This window comes from Oculina patagonica, chromosome 1, assembly GCF_052425735.1.
Source record: "Oculina patagonica isolate OP01 chromosome 1, crgOcupat, whole genome shotgun sequence".
NCBI lineage: Eukaryota > Metazoa > Cnidaria > Anthozoa > Scleractinia > Oculinidae > Oculina > Oculina patagonica.
In genome coordinates, this window is record NC_135758.1 from 28033782 (window position 1) to 28057385 (window position 23604).

Sequence of the window (23604 nt, forward strand, 5' to 3'; positions counted from 1 at the left end):
TGAGGTTTTTAACTTGAGTGGCGACCGCATTGTCGACGGAGATGGCGATCGAGGTGTCTTATCACTGGTATCGATCGACACTCGACCGTTGTCGAACATGGAGCGCTCGATCGACCCGCTCGATCGCGGGTCGATCGAGGTGTCAATCAATATCGCAGGTATCGATCTTCACTCGACTGCGGGTGTCATCTGGAAGTGAATAGTGATGGCGGACCAATACATCACTTTCGGTACCGCCGAGTTAACCAATCAGCGCGCGCGCAAAGCACTATTCACTTGTGTACACATGATCCGCATTGTTTGGTTTGTCAAAACCTCATTTAGCGAGATAAAATAATCTTCTCTAATAACTGCAGTTACGTCACCAAACAGAGGTAAACAGTTACCACAGTAAACCTCTCTCGTGAAAGGACGGCATGTAAAACCAAAGGAACCAATCTAGCCGATCACAAGAGAAACAGGCAATCCATTGAACTCAGCCAAAACTGGAAGCAGTTGGCATTTCCCCGACACGAAGCGCGGGATAATGTGTGTGAGCGCCAGTCACGATGGCTTGGGTTTTATTTACCTCTGATTGGTCGAGGTGGCGCGACGGTAGAAGGTCATGTCGCCCCATTGCACGGTCACCCCAAGTTACGTCTCGCCTGCAGAGCAGCCGATGTAGTTTCGAGCGCGCGTATGCGGCGAATCGCGAAAGGCGCGCGGCCTTCTCGCAATCGCGCGCTCTTTTAAACGCACTAAAAAAGTACACAAACGCCTGCTACGCAGGCATTAAAATAAAACAAAAGCAAAAGAGAATTACTTTTGACACTCGATTAAAAATTGCTCTAATGCATTGTAGATGAACTGTGAGAGGATGGGGTAATGCGCACAATGCAAATTATGTAAAAAAAACTGCTATTAGTGTCACATACATACACTATATCACAAACAAACCGCTGACCCACAGATGTCATCTTCTTAGACTTCTCTAAAGCTTTTGACTCCGTACACCATGAACGTCTCTTGCTCAAATTAAAATGTCTCGGGATCAACGGCTCATTGCTGCGCTGGCTTAGGCCCAAATGTCGAGCTTCACATCAGACGAACTAAGCTGAGCGAATTACGTTCATGATAAGTTCGACGTTTGACTCAGTTGAGTTCGTCAGACTGAATTAAGATCAACTAACACGTTCTATTCGTCTGCTTCAGACTTCGGTGTGAAGATCGACGTTCTATCCGTCTGAAGCAGACGAATAGAACGTGTTAGTTGATCTTAATGAAACGAAATAAATGAATAAATTTAGAATTTTATGATACTGTATTTTAGTCTCGAAATGTTTGTTCTCGCTGCTCTGAATTTGGCTCAACGGTTGGTTCGAAGAATTGTTCCGACGTTTGACCCAACGGTCGAGCTTTACCTCATGTGAAGTTCGACGTTTGGCCCGGCCCTTAGAAGCTTTTTAACTGACCGTCTACAACGTGTTGCTGTTCAAGGCACCTACTCATCCGGGTCTTGTGTGAATTCGAGTGTTTTCCAAGACATAATCTTTATAGGTCCACTTCTATTTCTAATTTATATCAACGACATGTCGTCTAACATTTCTTCCAGGCAAAGAACGTTTGCCGTTGACACTAAAGTATATAGAGAACTATCAAACATAACTATGTCAAGTAATTACTTACAAGTGCTGCACCTCTCCGGTTTGTACTAATATCTGCTTCTTTTTATGGTCGGTTTTGCATGAGGTCTTCCAAGGGGTAAGAGCGACAAACGACATGACCCTGAATACTGGTGACACAGGAACATTTTCACAGCGACAAGTGACATCATTATGGCACTGAAATGCAAGAGCGACACAATACGACAGCAACACAATAGTGAATAAAATGACAGCGACATTTACAGCTGTTGGCTAGACGACTTCGGTTCTCAGAAACATGTGACATTGCGGCATGGCTACCCCCTTGGAAGGCCTCATGCATGTTTCCAAAATTTAACGCAAGCTTTCTAGCTTGCCCTGGCTGTCCGTACAGGGTAAAATCCACCGGGTGCGTATTTCTGAAGAGACGTCAAATTTTCTGTGCAAATATCCGCCCAGCCTGTTTTTTGTTTTTTTTTGCAACATTAACGACTACTAATAAATACTTGTTAATATATGAAAATTTTCAGATACTCTTTTGTTAATTTAGCTCGAGATAAATTTGGCCGTCCGCAGTAGCAGAAAACGCCGTCCATATAAGGTCATAACAAGTTTAGATTGTCGACAGATTAGCTGCCCGTAGGAGTTTTGATTCAAAAGATCGATGTGATTGTATAACACTTAGAATTTGCAGGAAAGTTGATTTAATCACCCCCAGAAACATAGCAAGACATCGAGATCTTCGAATCGTTGAAACATAAATGACACCAAACGCCCATCAGTCAAAAGCAGTCCTGTCGCAATAACCCGCCAAAAGTTTGTGCTTTTAACCGTACAGCAGCCGGTCACATGCACACTCAACTGGGTATCTTAAACTTAAAACTGTTGGAACTAAATGTCGTATAGTTTATTTTAGTGCAAAATAATAATTCGATTTTGTGTAAGAACTGACACTGTGGCGACTTTTATGCCTCAGCTGGAACTTGTTCAGTTGAGTAACCAAATTTAACAAAAATAAAATGCATAGTACGTATTTCTAATTTCGCAGCAAGTAAAGGCAAAATATCATTTATTTCAAACGGGATATGAAATAAAGCCAATTAAACTCAAACAAAATTTTATTAACTGCCGGATTTATTTGCACGGAAGAATATTAAGTACAGTGTAGCCTGAATTTCAGACAGAGAAAGACGTCTGAAATTCAGGTTAAGTACAGTGTAGCTAGGTGTTAAATGCCACATTCGGCTATGTAGTACATTTGCCTTGCTTCAAGCTCCGATACATAATCTCGTGAAAACCAAAACAGCCACTACTGAAAGACAGCTTATAAGAGCTTTTCGGTGAAATCCAGTGCAGCTGGGAGTTAATTTCTGATTTTGGTCTAAACGTTTCAGAAAGAATCCTATCGTGACTGGAAACAAGAGACGCAAATTACGTTTTGGAAACTGCAGAACACCGTCCAAATTGGTGGGAATGTAGGAAAAAACACCAACTGTTTCGTTTTCTCTCCTCTAGCCAGAATCACGCAAAGATGTGTTGCGTCTAGAAAGTTGCCATCAGATGTTTTCTGATTAGATTTTTTATAACTTTAATCTTGTGGTTGTATTACTTTAAAAACTTGACAAATCTGTCTCGTTTATCGTGTTCTCGATAGCTAGATACTTGAAATCTGAATATAAATCTAATGTACCAGCTGAGCCGATTCATCTTGATCTTGTTTAAATATGCCGCTGAGCTGTAAGCCCGAAATTGGCTGTCAGTGATCGGCATTCAATTAAAAAAATCTCATTTCTTACAAATAGTAACCACATCTCCTTGCCTGTTGTTTAGTTCCCCAGCTCGTGGTCGATCGGGATCGAAATGTAACAACAAAGCTGCCCTTTACTAAGTCAAACTGTATTTCCATCTGCATGCACCCCTTTCTATGGACTGAAGTAGTAACTCTCGCAGAGAAAGGTAGGCTTTCAGTATTTGTTTTTTTTTTGGTGTGTGTGTGCATGTGTGTGTGTGTGTGTGTGTTCCGCTATAACTAGTCAGAACATGTAAATTAGTAACATAGTCCCTGCTGTAAAACGTAATTTAACGATAAAACCTGCATGTAAGGGCTTTTGGAGGAAAGGAGCCGATTGTAAGATTCAGTGATTCAAGTATTTGAATCGAGGCAGACGTTGTCTAAATGAAAGGCAGTTCTATTTTTTTTTAATTTTTCCGGAGAATGTCTTGGCACAAACGCAACGCGAACACATGAACAACGTACGAGCCGCTCAACTTATACGACGTTGTAAATTGCTATCAATTCCCTTAAATTTCAAGCGGTAGATTATTCGCAGAAAATTTATTGTAGAACTGAAGTTTTCGCTATCTACTAAAAGAAAGATCCGTGAAGTGCTAACGTAAAAACAGATGCGCCCCTCTGGCATCTTGGTAACCATGTTACATGACTAGGAACAACGTATAAACGATCCCTTCATTTACAATTTTAGGCTGTATATGTAGTTAACTTTGAAAATACAATACGTTTGTTTGGATGTTTGGATGGAAGGGATCCGTTGTATTGGCATTATTGTAAATTTAGTGGAATAGTATGAAAATAACCAAAAGTTACTTTTGGTTGACTGTTTCGCTCTCGGGAAATTTCTCTCCGGGAAAATTTAAATTAACTTAAAAAAAATAATTATCTGAGTATCCTATTAATAGCATAAGCCCCCTCTCCTAGTGTCTGCGGTTACCGTCTGATTAAAATACAAAAATTAACTGTCAAATTAAATACGATGCCTGAAAAATAACTCTTTTCCATTTTATGGAAAACTAGCAAAGCAAACATTAAAATGGGTAAATTTGCTGCGAGCTCTTTACAATTGACGCCTAATAGAGATAATGTGTCTCGTAATCTAAATGAAACAAAACAAAAACATTTAAATTACATCTAATATTGATGCAGCTATTTGAAAATGCTAGAAAGATAAATAATAGCAGAGAAGTGTCATGGAATAAAAATAGTACTGCGTTTTTGAAATTGAATATCAGAGGAGTTTGGAATATGTGTGACGCCTGTTTCAGAGCTTATAGAATTGAAAGCAAACTTGAGGAAAGCGGCACTTTGGCCAAGTTAATCACTATAACTATTATACTGAATGAGGTATAAAAAATTAATGTGACTTGTATTTTTCGATCTTGAGTTTATTTCCCCTCCATAACAATCCTAGAAAGTCGAACATGCTAGAATTTAAGAAATGTGTTTTAGACTGACTAATGAAAAAATTAGACCAAACAGGATGCTAATTTACTAAAAACTCACATCTTAGGCAACACTTACATGGCGTGTATTTTTTACGGATAAGCGTTTGAGATAGTACTGTAACTTCACCTAAAACAATAAATTTAATACATTGCCAGGCGCAACTAAAATACAAAACTAACAAGCCGGATCGGTAATTACTGATGCGTCCTCTATTTCTGTGAATGTGTATTCAGTCGCGCTCTGCACGAATGATGTAAAACCTGTCAGAAATATGTGTTTATTTTATTTAACTTTCTAAATAAATACGATACATCTTTTGCTGGTCGAATCTCATAAAGGGACCGCATCTTTTTTTTTCCCTTGGCACAAATAAACAGTTTTAAAATATTTTCGGTCTATAGTCCTTGTGTAGTCTCGATCCCACCTGTTTTCCAATTACGATTTTCTTCTCCTAGGGGAACATAGTTTGACTTATTTTTGTTTATTTTTTTTTCCCTTGAAAGGACTGGAGATGTAATTGACGACGATCTCCGAGGGGCTTGATGCAGCTGGTGCGACAGTAATGAAAAAATATTCTACTTATATTTCGACATCGCGACTCAGTAGAAATCACTCAAGCTTGTAGTCGGGTAATATCTTCAGTCTTAGCTGATATTAGCGTCTTTGTGTGAAGCCGCCTCTTATCATGCATGATGAACCATAGGTGATCTAAATTCATCTTGAACTTAACCAGTCTCAAGTCGACAAACCGCAGTGACGCGGAATAAGCCGTTTTCTTCTAATTATCACACGGGAAAAACAAACAGCTTGGGATTGTTTGTGTCGTTCAGGATCAAACGACTGACTTGCAAAGTATAGACATCAATTCTGCAAAGTACAGTACACAGACCATAATCTAGTGGCGTGACTGAACTAATAGCAAGCAGAGAGGTGTTCTATTCTGAGTAAGCATCAAAGGACTAGTTTACAACACCTTACAACACCACAAAATTTCGACACTTGGCGATGGCATGATGTTATCGACATCTACAAGATGTGCCGACTTTCCTCCTCCTACAAGCCTCTCCTACTCCACAGCATCCTTCTCAGTTTTTCTCACCATCCTTACTATTCCAGGCAACTTCCTTGTGTGTTTAGCCATTATAAAGGATCCCTTCCGTAACTTGAAAACACCATTCAATTATTTCCTGCTGAGCTTGGCTGTAACGGACCTAATGGTGGGAGCGATCATGGACCCAGTTTCAGTGGCGTTTCACATCAGCGAAGCACTTCAACTTAACGTCGTGGACATCAAAGTCCTACACATCTTCTATTTTATCTTAAGCACGGCGTCTATTTTGACACTCGCCGCGTTGACAGTGGACAGATATATTGCCGTCGCTACGCCGGTGAAGTATAAAACAATGATTACATCCAGGCGCGCCATTGTGACATCGGTGTCGATTTGGGTCGTAGCGTTGGGTTTCTCCTTCATCTACTTCAAACTCGGTTTCATATTCTACTCCTTCATCTTTGCCAACACCGCCGTGTTCAGCACATTTGTGGTTCTCATCTTTGTTCATGTAGGCATCCTTAAACGCTTGCGTGAACGATCAAAATATTGGCGGGATCGAAGAGCAGGGGAATGTACCGAATCCGACAAACAGGAAAACAGAAACAATCTCGTCAACACAAAAAGGGAAGGCAAGGCAGCCAAGGCATTGATGATTGTTCTTCTCGCCTTCTTCGCTTCGTTTACACCCGCTTGTGTCATGATCTACTTGTTAAATTTTTGCTCAAACTGCAGCTGTTTGATAATCCACGTGTTGCGGGATTTGCAGTTTTTAATCGTGCTGTGTAACTCGGGTATCAACCCATATCTATACGCATGGAGGCTTCCTCAATTCAAAAGAGCTTTTTACAAATTTCTTCACCTGAAGTCTCGAGGCAAAGTGAGTGACATTACCACAACATCAACTCATGTCGTAGGCAGGCCGGACGACCAAACGCCTGAGAATCTTGCCGACAATGAGGGTGAAAAGATATCCAGCGTTTAATAGTTCCTAAACTGTGCTCAGTCACGAAAGGGTAAACTCAAGATCGCTCTGCAGCTTCTCTACAGAACTGACATTGGCTCAAATCATATATTGGACTTTTTGAGTGTTAGACAGTTTAGCAGGGCCGTAACTAGCAATAGGCAAGACAAGGCATTTGCCTAAATGTGTCAAAATTAAAAACAGAATATGCTTTGTTGGGAAAATAATCCCTAGTTGCTTAAGAAATACCTCAAGATAAATGTCTCTGAAAGAGTTTCAGAGCTTTTACATTTCAAAATTTTCTGGAGGGCATACACCCAGAACCCTTTAGCGAGATCTTGCCTCGTTTGTTGCAAAGGTCTAGTTATTACAGTCCTGATTTTAGTCATTAAAAGGATAGTTTCGTTTACGTTTTGCAGTCGTAAAAATGGAGTATTTCGTTTGGAGCGAGCAGCCGCGGGGCCTTTTCTGCCAAACAAAATCAATTACAAACATTCATCGTAAGGGAAGTAATCTATTTGCTTTCCGTTCATCCAGAATAATTACAATATTGGCATGGGACTTAAGCATTTTCACTTAATTACCAAGAACTAAAGAATAAAATCAATTTGCTCTAAAAACTCGACAATCCTTGATACTCATTATCGAATGATCGAGCGTCATCTTATATCACTTTTAAAAACAATGATAGTAAATGTATTATTTTCAGGGAAAATTTTATTTCGTTGAAAGCCTATTGACTTTTTGTTCGCATTTGTCGCTAACAAGATATAGGCGTTTAGTAAATTATCTTGTTTTATTTTATATCATCACCATAATCTTTTCTTGGATAAATTATTTTCTTAATATTGATCCTTTTACCAGTTCGGTATGCTACTTATCCAGTGCTACTGGGCCGTGAATAACTCATATATGTCGTGATAATATATGAAATATGTTAATATAGCTGCATAGTCAATAAAGAAGAATTAGGAAATTCTAGAAAGATCATAAGATTTTCTGGTTGTAAAAAGTTTGTTTAAGTGTAAGTAATTTTTGTTGTTAAAATTGCAATTGTTTAAACTAAACTAGGCGTATTTTCTGGTTACAACTTGGCGACTTGCATGTGTTCCATTTTATCAGTGTCCGACATCTTGTCTACATCTCGATATTTACGTTTCAGGCCAATGAGATATTTCCTGTGGATATGACAAATCCTATTTGGGAACTTTTTAATTTTTAAGTACAGGAAATATTATAGTTCGTGCTTACTTTATTTTGACTGCTGCTTGTTGTTTATAATTCGTCAGATATATTTAAAACGCAACGCAAACCCCGTCTTGTATCGTAATGGAACTTCTTTTGATCGTAAAAATATTAGTAGTGCAAGAAACCTGACAAAATGTAACTGTGTTGAACCGCATAAAGGCTTCATTTTAATAGACAAAAAAGCGTTTCAAAATGATATAAACGAGAAAAAGAATCGCGTTACGGTCGTAAAGAGAAGCATAGAAATACGATTATATAAATATTAATAGATGGTGTTTCAACGTCTTACTGAAAGTAAAAGCAAATAAACCTAAAGCATACATTCTGCACCATGCGTCTCTCACCTTCTTGTCTCGGTAACCATGGTTATGCATCCTTTGGTAGGGGATATTATATGCCTTGTATCGGTGCTAATTTATTTTCTTTTTTTTTTTTCAGAAAAAGTATTTAGCAGTGCGGTGATTTTGCTCAACTTAATCGTCTCCAGTCCTATCTCTTCAAAATTTGCTGAACTGTAAACCTGAAATGTGTAATAAATTTTATTTGCGAAAACTGTCTTTTAATGCAAAGTTCTGTAGTCTGCAAGATATCGTGTTGTTACCCAAGTTATCCAATGTTTTCAAATAAATAGTCACGCAAGGTCATTCTTTGCGCGTCAATTTTTTGTGAAATGGCGAAAATATAAAGATTGTACAGCTCTTCAACGGATAAATTATAGGACCTTGAAACACAAGGGGAATATTAAGAAAACAATGCCTTTCCTGTACTCTACTGTATTTATTGATGAAGTTTTTTGGTCGTTTTGACTTTAGGAGGGCCAAATATGGAAAATTCATATATTGGGGTCTGAAATATGATTAGGGATTCAACTGTTGACTAACCCGACCCAATATTATAAACAGCAATCCCGCTATTATCTTAAGGGCCTTTTCTAAAACGTTTGGAGTTCTTTTTGCAACAAGGAGCTCAAAAGTGTGACCACTTTTAGTGTAGCTTCCTTCGCAGACGTTCTTTGGGCTCGTCATACGTTTTAGGCTGAAACAGCATCTCGCCCCTCCCTGTTAAATCTAATAACTAAAGTACAACCCCCCTCCGCAAACCCCGGCCTGCATCGCAAAAATTGAAACTATTTTATCTTTTATATTTTATTCTTATATCTTTAAAAATATATAAGCTTATAAGCTTGTAATATTTTTATTACTTATTTTATTTATTAAGATGGCGATTATGACACTAAGCTGTATTGTGTCACCAAATTTAGAATAAAGTCGATTTGAAAACACTTTCCATTTTTACTACGCTAGCCCGGCGATAAAGTCTGTTTGAGGGTTCAGGAGCTTTTACACAAACCAACTTGACAAGAAGGTATAAAATGGAAGGACTGATAAAAGTAAAAATATTTTAAAACGCGACAAAATCACCTGCGATGCCCTCTCAGTCTTTTATTTTCCATACATTTTACACAAGAAGAAAAAAAACGTGTTTTTTTGTTGAAAATTAAATATCACCTCCTTCTTTTCATTGAATAATTTACACATTGCCCCCTCTTTCGGTGCATTACTTTATACACTCTCCCCCCCCCCCTCAACTCGTTTTAAAACTCCCCCCCTCTCCTGATAGTTATTGCACACAATCCCTAACTGGTATAATTTCCCTTAATAAAGATTTAAGTATCCTGAAATTTTTGGACGATAGTGTCTCATGTTCACCACATCTGACGTGTCCATGGCAACCAGTTTTGACAGCTTGCACAAAACTCACATTTTTGCTTTTTTATTCCTATTTCTATTTCATTACCGACACTTTATCAAATTATCTATATGTAAATGTTTATTAACACGAATATGAGGACAATATGAACTTTTAAACGTCAGACTTCAAGAAGGCGGATTGAATTTGTGTCTTGATCAGCTCTCTGTGTAATACCTGTTATTGCAGTTCTCTCTACAGTTTGACTTACAAACCAGGCGAAAGAGTCATTCTGCATTATTTTAACTCGTTTTCGCTTACCTTCTTTTAAAACAAAAGAATATATTATCGCAGGCTCAACTCAATAACAGCTATTTATCAGTGCTTCATTGTTTTTTTTTTTCTATAGATCAAGTGGTGTATTTTTCAATTAGTTAGTATAATTCAGAATCTCATCAGACAGGTTGCTGTCAAAGTTTTGTACTTATTTACATTAAAACTTGATCATCCAGCTACACTACATTATATACTTGTTTACAGCGCTCTTGTACAACGGCTCACGCATGCATTCCATTATGTATATTGTTAATTCTACTCTCGGGTGGCTAGCTTGAAGTTCAGTTCCAAGATGATCATGTTTTTACACGCTGTTCTGTCTAAACGTACCGTTTTTCGACTCAGTTCCACCTAGCTCTTACTAATAGTTTTATGTACAATATACGTTTCACTACTGTAGCGTAAATACTTTCATGTAAAAATCCATGTAAAAATGTACAAAATGCACAATGAACCGTTCCGCTTTTTTTTTCTTGCTCCTTTTCCTTCCGTTTTTCGGCTTTCTTATTCTCGTTACTTTCTATTCTTCACATCCTTTCTTGTGGCTGAAAAAGGTTTTGACGTAATCATTGGAAAACCCTGAAAAGGCGATCTTAATCAATTACAGGTGTATTGGCCTGTTTTTAAGCACCGTTTTTGCACTTAAAACGGATCGTGTTTTTCTTTGATTAGCTCTTTCAGAAGGCAACCGATATTCAAAATGAACAGTCCTGTATAAAGGTCAATCCTAGCTGTATCAGCTGCTTTTCACAAAAATCCACTGACTTTCACACTGACGACGTCACATTTGTTCAATGACCGCGCCAACAAATAGAGCCTAATGCGCGTTTAGCCGTGAAAGGGTTACGCAAATTAAAATGTTGTGCTTAATTTATAAGTACATATGATGTTGAGAATTGCTTTATTTGTGGCAAATTGTTGCTTTGACCTGTTCACCTAATAATTCAAGCTAAATATTTTTTTTTCTTTTCTCCGCGTTCAGACAAAAGCAAACCATCGGTTTCACCAATTCAGAAATCTCAATCCGGGATTCTCGAACTAAAAGTTTTTTTAGAGTAGCTGAGCAATTTTTGTCTCGTGTTCAGTACGAGACAGGCCAATGGGCCTTTGATTTTTTTTGTGCTCTCGTGACCCTGTGACCTGTTTAGAAACAATAATTATTTAACGCTGGATATCTTTTTATGTTCATGACCGGCACGATACTCGGGCTTTTGATTTTTCGGCTTGTCTACGCCATGTGTACCAGTGGGAACGTCGCTTATTTTACCTCGTGGATTTAAATGGAGAAATTTGTAAAATGCTCTTTTGAACTGTGGAAGCCTCCATGCGTACAAATATGGGTTGATACCCGAGTTACACAGCACGATTATAATCCCCAAATCCCGCAACCAGTGGATCATCAAGCAGCTGCAATGTGCGCAAAAATTTAACAAGTAGATCATAACACAGGCGGGTGTGAGCGAAGCGCAAAACGCAAGAAGAACAATCATCAATGCCTTGGCTGCCTTTCGTTCTTTTTTTGTGTTGATGAGGTTGTTTCGGTTCTCTTGTTTGTCGGATTCGGAACATTCCCCTGCTCTTCGATCTCGCCAATACTTTGATCGCTCACGAAGGCGTTTAAGGATGCCTACATGAACAAATATAAGAACTGCAAATGTGCTGACGACAGCGGTGTTGGCGAAAACGAAAGAGTAGACGATAAAACCGAGTTTGAAGTATATGAAGGAGAAGGCCAAAGCTGCAACCCAAATTGACACAGAACTCACAATGGCTCGTCTGGATGTGACCATTATTTTATACTTCACTGGTGAAGCTACCGCGACATATCTGTCAATCGTTAGCGCGGCTAGTGTTAACATAGACGCTGTACTCAAGATAAAATAAAACATATGAAGAATTTTGATGTCCACGACGTTAAGTTGAAGTGCTTCGTCGATGTGAAACGCCACTGAAACTGTGTCCAAAAGTGCTCCCACCATAAGGTCCGTCATAGCCAAACTCAGAAGAAAATAGTTGAATGGAGTTTTCAAGTTACGGAAAGGATCCTTTATGATGGCTAAACAGACAAGAAAGTTGCCTGGGATGGTAACAAGAGCGAGAAAAACTGAAAAGGATGCTGTGAAGTAGGAGAGACTTGTTGGAGGGCGAACGGTTGCACAGAGACTGTTGGGCGTCGGGAAGGTCATCGTCAGTATTCGAGTTTGAACCTTCAGGGTTGTAAATAAGAATTTATAATTTCCTTAGTCTCTTAATATTTTATGTTGATACTGAATTCTCCCATAACTCCCTGCTTGCTGGATAGGATTTTAAGTGACTTGCAATTGACCTTCTTTAAACGTAAGATCTGAAGATTGGAATCATCAGCAAGCACGTCCACAATTACCAAAAGTCGCTTCCTCGATAGTAGCAAGAACGGTCAATTCTATGGCGTAAATAAAGTAATATTTGCGAATCTCCTGTGGTTCATCATCCTTATTTTACCTAACAGATCTCAGGGGACATGTTCGTGGCCGGCATGATTCTCTGCAGGGCTTTGGTTTTCCGGTTTGGCTCAGAGTGGAGATGTTCTCTGGTTTTGTTCCGTTATATAGTTTCTTTTTGTTGGTTTGTTGTTTTTGTCAAACCATCTGCACATTTTCGAGATCGCTGTCGGTTGTTACCGTATAATTACATTCGTATTTGCCGTTGAAGAAGAAAAGGAAAATTGTATAGCAAATATGTCATGCAGTTTTCCTAAAAATTAGAAAATTGTAATTCGTTGTCATGATCTTAGATGGGGCAAGTATGCAGACTAGTATAATGTGTATATCCCAAAATCTATTTCTTTTCACATGTGTGCCAAAAAACAAGAAGCAAAAGATTCTGCATAAGTTTTGGATTCATATATATGTTTATTTCATATTATAATTTTATTACGAAATCAAAATCTCATTGAGTGTTATGTTTTTTGATCATGTAGAGCGCAGCAAATTACAAGTGCATTGTAACCTGTTTGTTCAAGTTATTATTTTACGTATTCTTAAAAGACGAGGCATGCAATATTGAACTCGCTTTTAATTAACATCAATAATAAAAGCAGTTGTTTTTTTCTTTTCACGTTGTCTTTGAACTTGTTATCAAAACTCATATTTAAGATTTTGCAATATAGTGCATTAAATTTAACATATAATTTATTATTATATTTTTTATACCCAGAAAATACAAAAAAGACAAAAGGCTCTGTATAGTGACATATTGATTTCACTAGCAATAAAAAACTCATAACATCTTCCGTCAAATTAACTCAATGTGTGATTTCCAAAAAAGTAACACGCAAAGGAAATTAAATCAGACTTTGGCAGTTGAACATTAATGAAGGTCAGATTTTACTGAATATTTATTGATATGAGTGGGAACTGATGTATACTTTAAAACTTTTCTTGCATCAATTACCCAAAAAAGAAGACATAATTCGTGCATCTGTATTGGTCATGAAACTGAGAAATTTGCGTTGCTATGTACTGTGATCTGCACGTTGTCTAGCGTTACTTCGTGGATGATAGGTCTCATCTGCAGAAATACAATGAGGAAAAAAAATGCTTGGGACTTCAAAGATACGACGTCCTATTTATGTTATTTTCTCCTTAGTTAAAGCCTGGTTTTCACTGGCGACGCAAGCACAAGCGCAAGCACAAACGCAAACATAAGTAGTTTGTGCCAAGTGAAAACGAACGTCTACATAAGCATATAAGCACATTGGCATTAGAATATGATGTTTACAAGATAGAAGACTCCATTCTCGACTCCGTACTGTCGGCAAATATTGCGGCAGAAACTCTCAGGCGTCGAGTGTTGTTGTTTCTTCTACTCTTGTGATAAAGAAGCGAAAACGACTGCAAAATGGAGGAAAAAGAAATATTTGGGGTTATAGATAATTTTTTAAAAAAAGAATATATCTTTATTTCTTTCCCTTCTAGATCCCACACTTGTGTCTTTTGTGTTTTTGTCTCCCCTCCTCCGAACAGCCTCGACAAAACGTTTATCAAAATCAACCGCGGCCTCTGCGACTTTGTTGAAATGCTGGAACGAGTGCTTTAATTGGCCAGACACGGCCAGACGTAAACAATTTTCTTGTGCTTATGCGATGTTTCGTTTTCACAGGAACACAAGCACAAGCGCAAGCACAAGAAAAGGAAAAATTTTGATCCTTGTGCTTGTGCTTGCGCTTGTGCTTATGCTTGCGCCGAAGCCGTTTTCACTATGAAATAAGAGCTGTTATGCTTGCGCTTGTGCTTGCGCTTGTGCTTCTGTCGCTAGTGTAAACCAGGCTTTAATCTGCTCGTTTTTCCAAAACAGGCCGTTTCATGGATAATACATAACGTAATGGAAATTTATTACAAAATTCGGCATACCAGACGTGAAACGTGAGAAAATAAATTTATATCTGTGTTATAAATGCTTCTGTTTTTACAGTGAATTGATTGCCCTGTTACATCTTGAAAAAGTAGGGACGACGAGGGCAGCGCAGTTCTTTCAGTTTCTTGACTAATACAGGTGTATACTATGTTTTCATTGTTAGAAAAGTATGAAATTATCTCCGTCTCCCACTAAGATCACTGTAATATTCAAAAACGTCTCCTTTGCTGAGAGGGCGTGGTCAATTGTCACAAAAGGGCTTGATTTTCACAGAAACAGCGGAAAAACTCTCAGAAAATTCTTGAAATCATTTTTACAGCACACTAACAATGCTTTAAATGAATTTCTAGATGAATTATGCTTAAAATAGCTAAAGGAAAGAAAATTCCTTATTTTGGACCATGACGTCATAATTAAATGCATCAAAACATCATCTTAACGCAAGAATTAAGCTTGGCAACATTGATTTTCGAAATCAGCGTACTCGATTTAGTAAAAATAGCTATGTTGCCAAAAATCAGACAAAAATGCCCGTGGGTGTCACATTTTGGACTCCAGGGTACCTGACTATGACATTTGCGCCACACGGTCTGCTTTAATTTTGTCTCCATGTTAATTTTATCAAAAACAAAAAACTGAAGCAAACAATGATTTTGGCTGAAATAGTTCTTTTAGAGTAATAAGGAAAGAAGTCAAAATAAAATAAAAATAGATGTCACGCAGGTTTAACGCAACTGTATTCTAATAGAAAAATTCTTAGCTAGTTTAATCCATTCAGTAATTTTACACTCTCGACGAATATGTAAGCTCAGTAACCCGTTCTAGAGCAACGCGGATTAAAGTTTATTGATTACAAGCCTGGATTGAACAGAAAACAATCGAACAGGTAAACGTACACATTTAGTCGCGTTATTTGCTGTGCTCTACACGATTAACATAAAACTTGTCAAAATTTTGTTAAAGAAGGTTTTACTTTCTAAATTAACAAAAACAACCACGAAAACAAAACCTTTTTACTTGGCACACATGCAAAAAGGATTTAGGGATATAATATCTCCGCAGGTGCATCTACAGTTTGGATTCTAATTAAAGAGTAACATGCCGGCTCGACAAGCTGTAACAAATAATTTTCAACATATATTTCGACAAGGTGACAAACAGTTTTATTTAATCAGGATCGTCCAATCAAGAGCAAATGCTGCTGATGTCAAAATATGCCCTGAATAAATAATAAAAAAACTACAACTAGTAAAAAACGGCTACAAAAAGGAGTGAAATCGTACCCAGCAGAGAGTTGTGATATAAGTCAGTGTCAAAACAAAGGAGGTTTGCCAATTCGGACGATGACATTCCCGGCGCCCGACGATCTATGTGCAGGCGTTCCTTCTCCAAAAAGTCTCTCCTACTTTACAGCATCGTTTTCAGTTTTTCTCGCTCTGGTTACCGTTCCAGGCAACTTCCTTGTCTGTTTAGCCATCATAAAAGATCCCTTCCGAAACTTGAAAACACCATTCAATTATTTCCTGCTGAGTTTGGCTGTAACGGACCTACTGGTGGGAGTAGTCATGGACCCATTGGCAGTTGCATTTCACATCAACGAAGCACTTCAACTAAACGTTGTAGACATTGAAATTCAGCATAGTCTATATTTTATCTCAAGTACAGCCTTTATTTTAACACTAGCTACTCTTACAATGGACAGATATGTGGCCGTAGTTTCATCAGTGAAGTATAAAACAATGGTTACGTCCAAACGCGCCATTGTGACATCGGTGTCAATTTAGGTAGCGGCGTTGGGCTTCTCCTTTATATACTTCAAAGTCGGATTCATCGCGTATTCCTTCGTTTTTGTCAACATTTGCGGTTCTCATCTTTGTTCATGTAGGCATCCTTAATCGCCTGCGTGAGCAATCGACATATTGGCGAGATCGAAGAGCAGTTGAATGTACCGAATCCGACAAACAAGAAAAAAGAAACAACTTCGTTGACACGAAAATGGAACGCAAAGCAGCCAAGGCATTGGTGATTGTTCTTCTCGCCTTTTTAGCTTCCTACCTACCCGCCTGTGTTATGATCTACTTGTTAAATTTTTGCGCACATTGCAGCTGCTTGATGGCTCACTGGTTGCGGGATTTGGGGATTATAATCGTTCTTTGTAATTCAGGTATTACCCGTACTTGTACGCATGGAGGCTTCCACAGTTCAAAAGCGCTTTTGTGAAATTTCTTCACCTGAAGTCAAATGAATTTGAATGACGGTCCTGTATGTAACAGAAATGAACAGAAGATGTAAAAAGTTGTAAAGTCTAGTTTCTTAAAGACGGCTCATGAACATGAAATCGAGATATCTAGCGCTTTATAAGTTCTTTGCAAAGCGATACTATTCAAGTAGGGTTCGATTACTGGTTAAATTCTAAAGGGTATCTTCCGGGAAATCTCTCGTAAGCGAGTCGTTTTCAGTAAAAGCCACGCGAATCGAAACCATTTATTGCTAGCAATATTAACGACTATTTAAATCCACAAATAATATATCTTTTTAAATTTTGTCGTATATGTAAACGAATAAAAACCTTCAAACGTAAAACTGGCATGCATATTTACCAAACTGAATTACTGATCTGCCTTCGGCTGGTACTACCACGCGTTCTTCAAGCTATCAATCAATAGATGACAGTGTGAATAACTGTGAGGCGTTTATGTTATATCTATTTAATTGCTAAGAGAATCCATTTTTATCTCGACACTCATTTTCCGATTGGCGCTTTAGGAGCGGAACCCCATACCTGAGAAAATTTGGTAAACCCATTTCCGATGCCCGTCAGTCCGTCCGTCCTTACGCCACTTGCATTTTTTGGCTTGGTTAAATTTGTTTATTTTATATCTTTGTAACTTGTGACGATATATTTCATGATATCTCATTTGAATAATTAAAACTAATTATACTTGGCGGCTTTATATATCGGCTCGGGTATCTTCATTAAACGTTTCCTTTCTCTGTCCTTGTGTGCAGTTCGAGCATTTAACCAACCCAACATTAATCATAAACATACAGGAACCCATTACTAGGAAGCCGGGGCGACAGACGATAGCAAGAATTGAAATTAATAAGATGGTCTAACTTGAGAACACGGAAGTTAAGTTTCAAATTTGGCTCTTTCAAATTGGATTACCTAGTGTCTACTTCGTGCAGACGTTTCCTATTTCCTGGATAAAATTCCCTTAACTTACCATTTATCACAGGACGTTCTTGAGCTGCCTTCTCGAATCTTCGTTAAGTACCTGCCTTAAAACGTTTGCTAAGTATTGAATGTTATTATTCACTCGCAGACAGGCCTTTCTTTCTGCTTGTTTTGTTTCCATTTAGTGATTTTATTTCTGCTAATTAACCTGCCACTTATTTAAACTCTTCTGATAATGAAGCGTATCTTAGCAAAAATCCGGGTTTTTCTTCAGTACAGTTGTAAGTTATAATTAAAAATTTATGTTATTTGGATTATATTTTCCGGAATCTCAAGAGTGAGGATTATTCCTCTAATGTACGATCCTGACTCAAACGTTTTGATATTCCTGTAAAACACAACCTTGATCTTGTAAAACGTTCTCAATGTTTCCTAAAAATATTGCCTCGAAAGGCGCGTTGAAGATCTTCCACATTTAGTTCCGAGATTCTCCCATTTTGCTTCCAGCCACACAGAACACTTTTGAACCCATTTCTGTAGTTTGAACTTTGAAATGCGCAAACTATTGGATTAACACACGAGTTACTGTACAGCAATGTAAGAGAGATTTTGTAAAACAGCAGTGGGCTCTTTGCCGTTGCGGCATAAATTATTACTGAAGATATGTAAGGCGCAAAACAAGCAAGAAATACGGATGTTAAAATCGACAGAAGTTTTACAATTTTTCGCTTGGAACGAGCGTCGTCTTCGCTCGATGCTGCTGACTCTGACATTATGGTGTTGCTAAAATACAATTCTTTTATCAGTTTAAAATAACAGAAGCACACAATAAACAGGGAAATGACCATCGGCATAGCAAGAAACGCAAAATAAAAAGTTCCACCCGGTATTTCGTCCCATTTATCTACACATGTCTTTGATTGTTCCTCGTACTCAATGAAGAAAAGAAACGGTATTAAAACGGAAATACAAAACAGCCAAACTCCAGCGATCCCGTATTTGACGTTGTTTGTGTTGAGTCGAAATCTTGTGCTCATTGGGCGAAGTAGAGCGTGGTACCTTTCGAGGGAAATAACTGTTAGTGTCACCCCTGATACAGATAATGTCAGCATCGGCAGGCTGTTTTGGGTTACAAACTTGCAGAGAAAATTGCCAAGGTTGCCGCCGGGATGATCCAAGAATTTGAAGACCTCTGCTGGTATAAGCCACAGAAGTGTGAGGAGATCGGCTACGGCTAAATTCGTTAGGAGAAAGTTGATGGTTGTATGCATGGTATTGGTTCTTCGCACGACCGTAATAACTAACGAGTTTCCAAAAGTTCCGACCAGTATGATTAAAACATGGATCGGCAAGACGATCAAATCCATGGCTGAGTACGGTGGGTAGGACATTTTCCGACTTGTTCTGTGGTTTAAGAACAACGTTACTCGAACAACCAAAGAAGCCAAGTGGGGGTATTAAAGTGATGTAAGTAGAATAAATTCAAATCCTCCAATGTTCAGTGTAAAATTACTCTCTTGTTCAAAAGGCCATCTGGTTGTGCCCACAGCATTTTAAAAAAAGAGTTGGATTTTACGGCCACAAGCAGTCCTCATTAATTGAAAAGTCTTTGTCGTAGATATACAGTGATTGAACGATTCCCCTTTTATGCTGTTTTTGCCATCCTTGACGCTGTCATAAACCATTGTGTAATTTTTTTTATTATAATCATTACCCCTTTTTAATTTCGCAGTTTTGCTTTCCATTCTATACTGGAGCAGTGCACAAAGTTTACTTTAAAAATACTTAACCTTTCACTAAATAAATAAAACCTTATATCAAGGCTTCACAATAATTCTACCGTGAATTGTACTAGGCAAATTTGTCTTTATAGCATACACTGTTATTGGTTGCCTTGTTGGCGTGTATGAAGACAAAAACAGGCTTATGACGTCACGCTAGATTTCTTTGCTTTATTGAATTAAAGAAATACAAAAGTGCCATTTTGTGTTGACATAGCTTGATGCAAGTACTTTAGTGAGTTTGGAAGATCTTGAAAAAATCAGCCATCCTCGTATTTACATGTTGTTAGTAAGCACGAGCGTGCGAATGTGACAGTTATTATTTGCCCTTTTCTGAAGAGAAATCAAAGTTTCAATGGCAGCGCGCAGGACGGCTGACAGATCAAGCTAAAAGCCTTTCATAAGAGTTATTTATATTTTATGACAGTTTGATGCTTGAATGGAGCAATGAAAACTAATCAGAAGTTTGGATAAATTAACGGCAGGTGCAATGAACAAATTTCCTAAAAAAAAAATAAAAATATCATCAGAATCCATTTCTGATTCCTGTTTTCAACCCCAGCTGAACTCACGATAAAAATTGGGCATTGAAATGACCTTTCAGACTAATAGATTTATTGTAACTGTGCTGAGGACTCATGCACGTTTGAAATGAGCGCTTTTTAGAACAGTCGTGAGTCTTAATGCTGCAGTCAGTTTCAGAAACCGTTTGAATACGCAGAAATTCATGCAGTGAAATTTTTATTTTTTTTAATTTTCCTGAGGGGAAATAAGGCGCTTTTCATTGCCAACAAAAGAAACTTTATTAAAAAAAATTTCGCAGAGGAACAATCCCAGTGATATAATGGGGACAAGGGTCTCGGGTGAGTTGTGGAGCATTTCATGGTATCCTCTAAAGTCGCAAATAATACATTATATTTCTCGCTTACTTTTCTTGCACAGTAGTACTATAAATACACTGACACTTTAATAAAGTCAATTTGTTCATATAGACTCTTGGTTTTAAGCCATGCATCGTAACTTGATTAAAAATATAACACAAACAGCGGTGATAAACATTATGAAAAATCGCATTTTTATAAACTTGACGTTTCGTATGCTAAGCTACATAGGTCTTTCGAGCATCCAAATCACTAAACGCCTTTTAAGGCGTTTAGTCACTTTTAAAAATCTTGTGTATCCGACTTCTACTCTTTCGTCAACCTCAAGATCATTTTTCAGAACACACGCCGCATCAAATCCTTCTTTCCGTACAAAGACCGCCTCAACCGTTCTCAACGATCTAAGGTCATCTACAAAGCTAGCTGCTGGGACTGTGACGATGTTTACATTGGGAAAACAAAACGACGATTGCATGACAGAAAAACTGAACACTTTAAGGCCCTCACTAAATGCGACCATCCATCAGCTATTGCTGATCACATAAAAACCACAGGCCATAACATCAAATGGGATCACTTTGAAATCCTTGCGTCAGGCAAAACTGACCTCCACTGCAAGATTAAAGAGACCTTATACATTCATGAACTACAACCTTCTTTAAATGCCAATGTCGGCAGTGAGAGGTTGTTACTTTATTAACCTAAATGTAAATATTAAGTTACTGCTGAAGATCAATTGTCTCAGTCTCGGTTCCAGACCCCTTTCATAACAATATATAAATAGTTGCCAAAATTTTAACGGTCTTACTTTTGAAAATGTATGTAGCTTAGCATACGAAACGTCAAGTTTATAAAAATGCGATTTTTCATGTTTATCACCGCTGTTTGTGTTATATTTTCAATTTGTTCAGTTTTTGATCATTCGAGTTAATAATCGATATTTAATTTTTCTGAAAGTGATCCCTTATTTCCCCTTGTCAGTGCATTGCTGCTATCAAAAACATTGTTTATTATGAATCTTCATCTTGATGGCAGAATAAGCTCCTTATCCTAACGTCCTAACGTCCTTGCATGAAGGATTAGTTGAAAAGTAGTTCACAGCCGGGTGGAGGAAAATTGCTTTCAGTGTAGTTTGCTTATATTTATCAGGCCGTTGTGTGTCTTTCCTGTCTTTCTGAAACTTTGGTACGAATGATCAGAACCTGCCAAGAGAAAAGTATAAGCAAAAGATATATATGGAAATTAGTGGTAAACGTTCTTGGCCTCTAAAGAGGGACCTGAAAAGGGGAAGAGGGGTTAAATCCCATTTTCCAGCCCAAATTTGCCCAAATCCCATTTCCCAGCCCTAACAGTTTTGCCTAAATCCCAGTCCCATTGTTTTGTGATTCCCAGACGCAGTGACCTAAATCCAATTTTTCCAAGGAAAATTTGCCCAAAACACAGTTCTTATTCTACCCCTTCAGGCCTCTCTCTAAATTAAAGTTAATTTTCAGCGTATTGGTAAACATAGGCGAGTAAAAGATCTTATCAAGTATATTAAATCGAGGCCGATAAACCCTTCCTGCCAATGAAAACAAATCGAACGCTGGTGAAAGTATAAGGAAAATAGGGTGTTTCTTACTTTAGACAAAAATGTTCTTCGTATATTATACAAATTAATGTATCTTTCTCAGCCTGCTATAGCGATTGCTAGTACGAGCGCTTCATAACTCAATTTCAAGAGCTTTACTAATTTTGCTTTGGCAAAATCACAAATATTTTATGAATTGACAAATATAAATCCCTTCTCTCCATGATGTTGTTTTCAGGTTTTTATTTTTCTTAATTAAAAGCAGACCTTTATTATAGCAATGAAAATGGATGCGCATATAAATGCATTATCATTCCTATCATTCATATCGGCTCCGACTCTCCACGCGCGTTTACAAAGAAAATGGACGCTACATGAAAGTCTCACGAAGACTTATGCTATTTCGGAAATCGTTTGAATTGTGTTTACGAATAACAGCAAGCTCGACAGTTTTAAAAATCTAACTTAATAGTCTCCGGCAATGCAACTACTAAAAGGTTGTGTGATATATCTATACAACTGAACAAAAACAAACATTTTCGCGAACTTTTGAATAAATAGCGTCGAAAAGGACCGACGATTTAAAGTTTCCATTCTTACCTCAATCAGAAATTGTATTTTCTTCTGTAGTTTCGGTTTCAATAGGAGGACGTACAGTTTCACCAGTTTTCCACATCATACGAAGTGGACTAGTTCCAATTAGTTCGACAGAAAGGCCGTATACAAGTCCAATATACGAGACAAAAACAAGGAATTGAACCAACGGTGTGACGTCCATATTGACGATGGGAAGAATCATATCTGTTGCTATACTTGGAGGAGTTGAGGATTGTTTTGACCACAGACTGTGCGCGGCTTCGTGTTTTTTAGAAACTTGGCATTCGACAAAATATTTTATTTTCATCAACGTGAAAAGTATTACTATACCAGTAATTACTGTATACAGCAAACCTGTTTATTTTCAAGTTTAGTTTGTACAGTTGAGAGAATACTGACTTTGAATTATTCTTCTGTGGAATAAATGCATTAATATTCTCAATACTGCACCAAACGTCAGTAAAATCATAATTTTGACAAAGAATTTATTGTTAAAAGGACAGGTACCAGTTGAAAACGTTTTAAAATTTAATTAGAATTCAAATTTATTGAATTATCTGTTTTATTATTAATGCTTCTTCGAGAAAATAGTTTTTTGTTTTGTTTTTTGTTTTTCCATTATTATTTTCTACAAGCCTACACCAAATTACTTGACATGATACCAGCTAGCATACTGACTGCTCACGGCCTTCCTCATTTTTTACAATTGTTCAAAGCGAGGAAAGAATCGCTTGATAACTGGACGCCAGCGCAAAACAGGAGGCGAGATGGAGTTTTGGGGCTTGATAACATGGCGATCTCCAGCCCGGTTTTACCGGGCTGAGATTTCAGCTCGGCTTCCAGAAGAAATCTTCTTAAAAAGTGTTGCGATTACATGAAGAAATTTTCATCCCGTTTTTTTTTAACTGGGCTGGAAATTTCAACCCGGGCAGACGTGCTGAACAACATCATGTAATCGCATTCAAATTTCAGCCCGAGCTGAAAAGTGAGCTTACGGGATGCGCAGTGATGGTTTATAACGAAAGAAAATGGCGGCCACCATAGTTTTTTT

At 37.9% G+C, this 23604-nt stretch overlaps 3 protein-coding genes and 1 pseudogene across 3 annotated transcripts; 2 read left to right on the forward strand and 2 right to left on the reverse strand.

Moving 5' to 3' along the window:
• The first annotated feature begins 5359 nt into the window (after window positions 1-5359).
• LOC144649555 (adenosine receptor A1-like) lies at window positions 5360-8678 on the forward strand. The gene has a single exon (XM_078509070.1). It carries the CDS (start codon window positions 5874-5876, stop codon window positions 6897-6899), a length of 1026 nt encoding a protein of 341 aa, XP_078365196.1. The 5' UTR covers window positions 5360-5873; the 3' UTR covers window positions 6900-8678.
• Window positions 8679-11283: 2605 nt separating this feature from the next.
• LOC144649565 (adenosine receptor A1-like) lies at window positions 11284-12337 on the reverse strand. Its single transcript, XM_078509080.1, has one exon. The coding sequence runs from the start codon at window positions 12335-12337 to the stop codon at window positions 11309-11311; it is 1029 nt and encodes a 342-aa protein (XP_078365206.1). The 3' UTR covers window positions 11284-11308.
• A 3552-nt stretch (window positions 12338-15889) lies between these two features.
• Window positions 15890-16801, forward strand: LOC144663000 (adrenocorticotropic hormone receptor-like; annotated as a pseudogene).
• Window positions 16802-18146: 1345 nt separating this feature from the next.
• On the reverse strand, window positions 18147-19311 carry LOC144663909 (somatostatin receptor type 5-like). The gene has a single exon (XM_078525308.1). The coding sequence runs from the start codon at window positions 19113-19115 to the stop codon at window positions 18147-18149; it is 969 nt and encodes a 322-aa protein (XP_078381434.1). The 5' UTR covers window positions 19116-19311.
• Between the last annotated feature and the right edge of the window lie 4293 nt (window positions 19312-23604).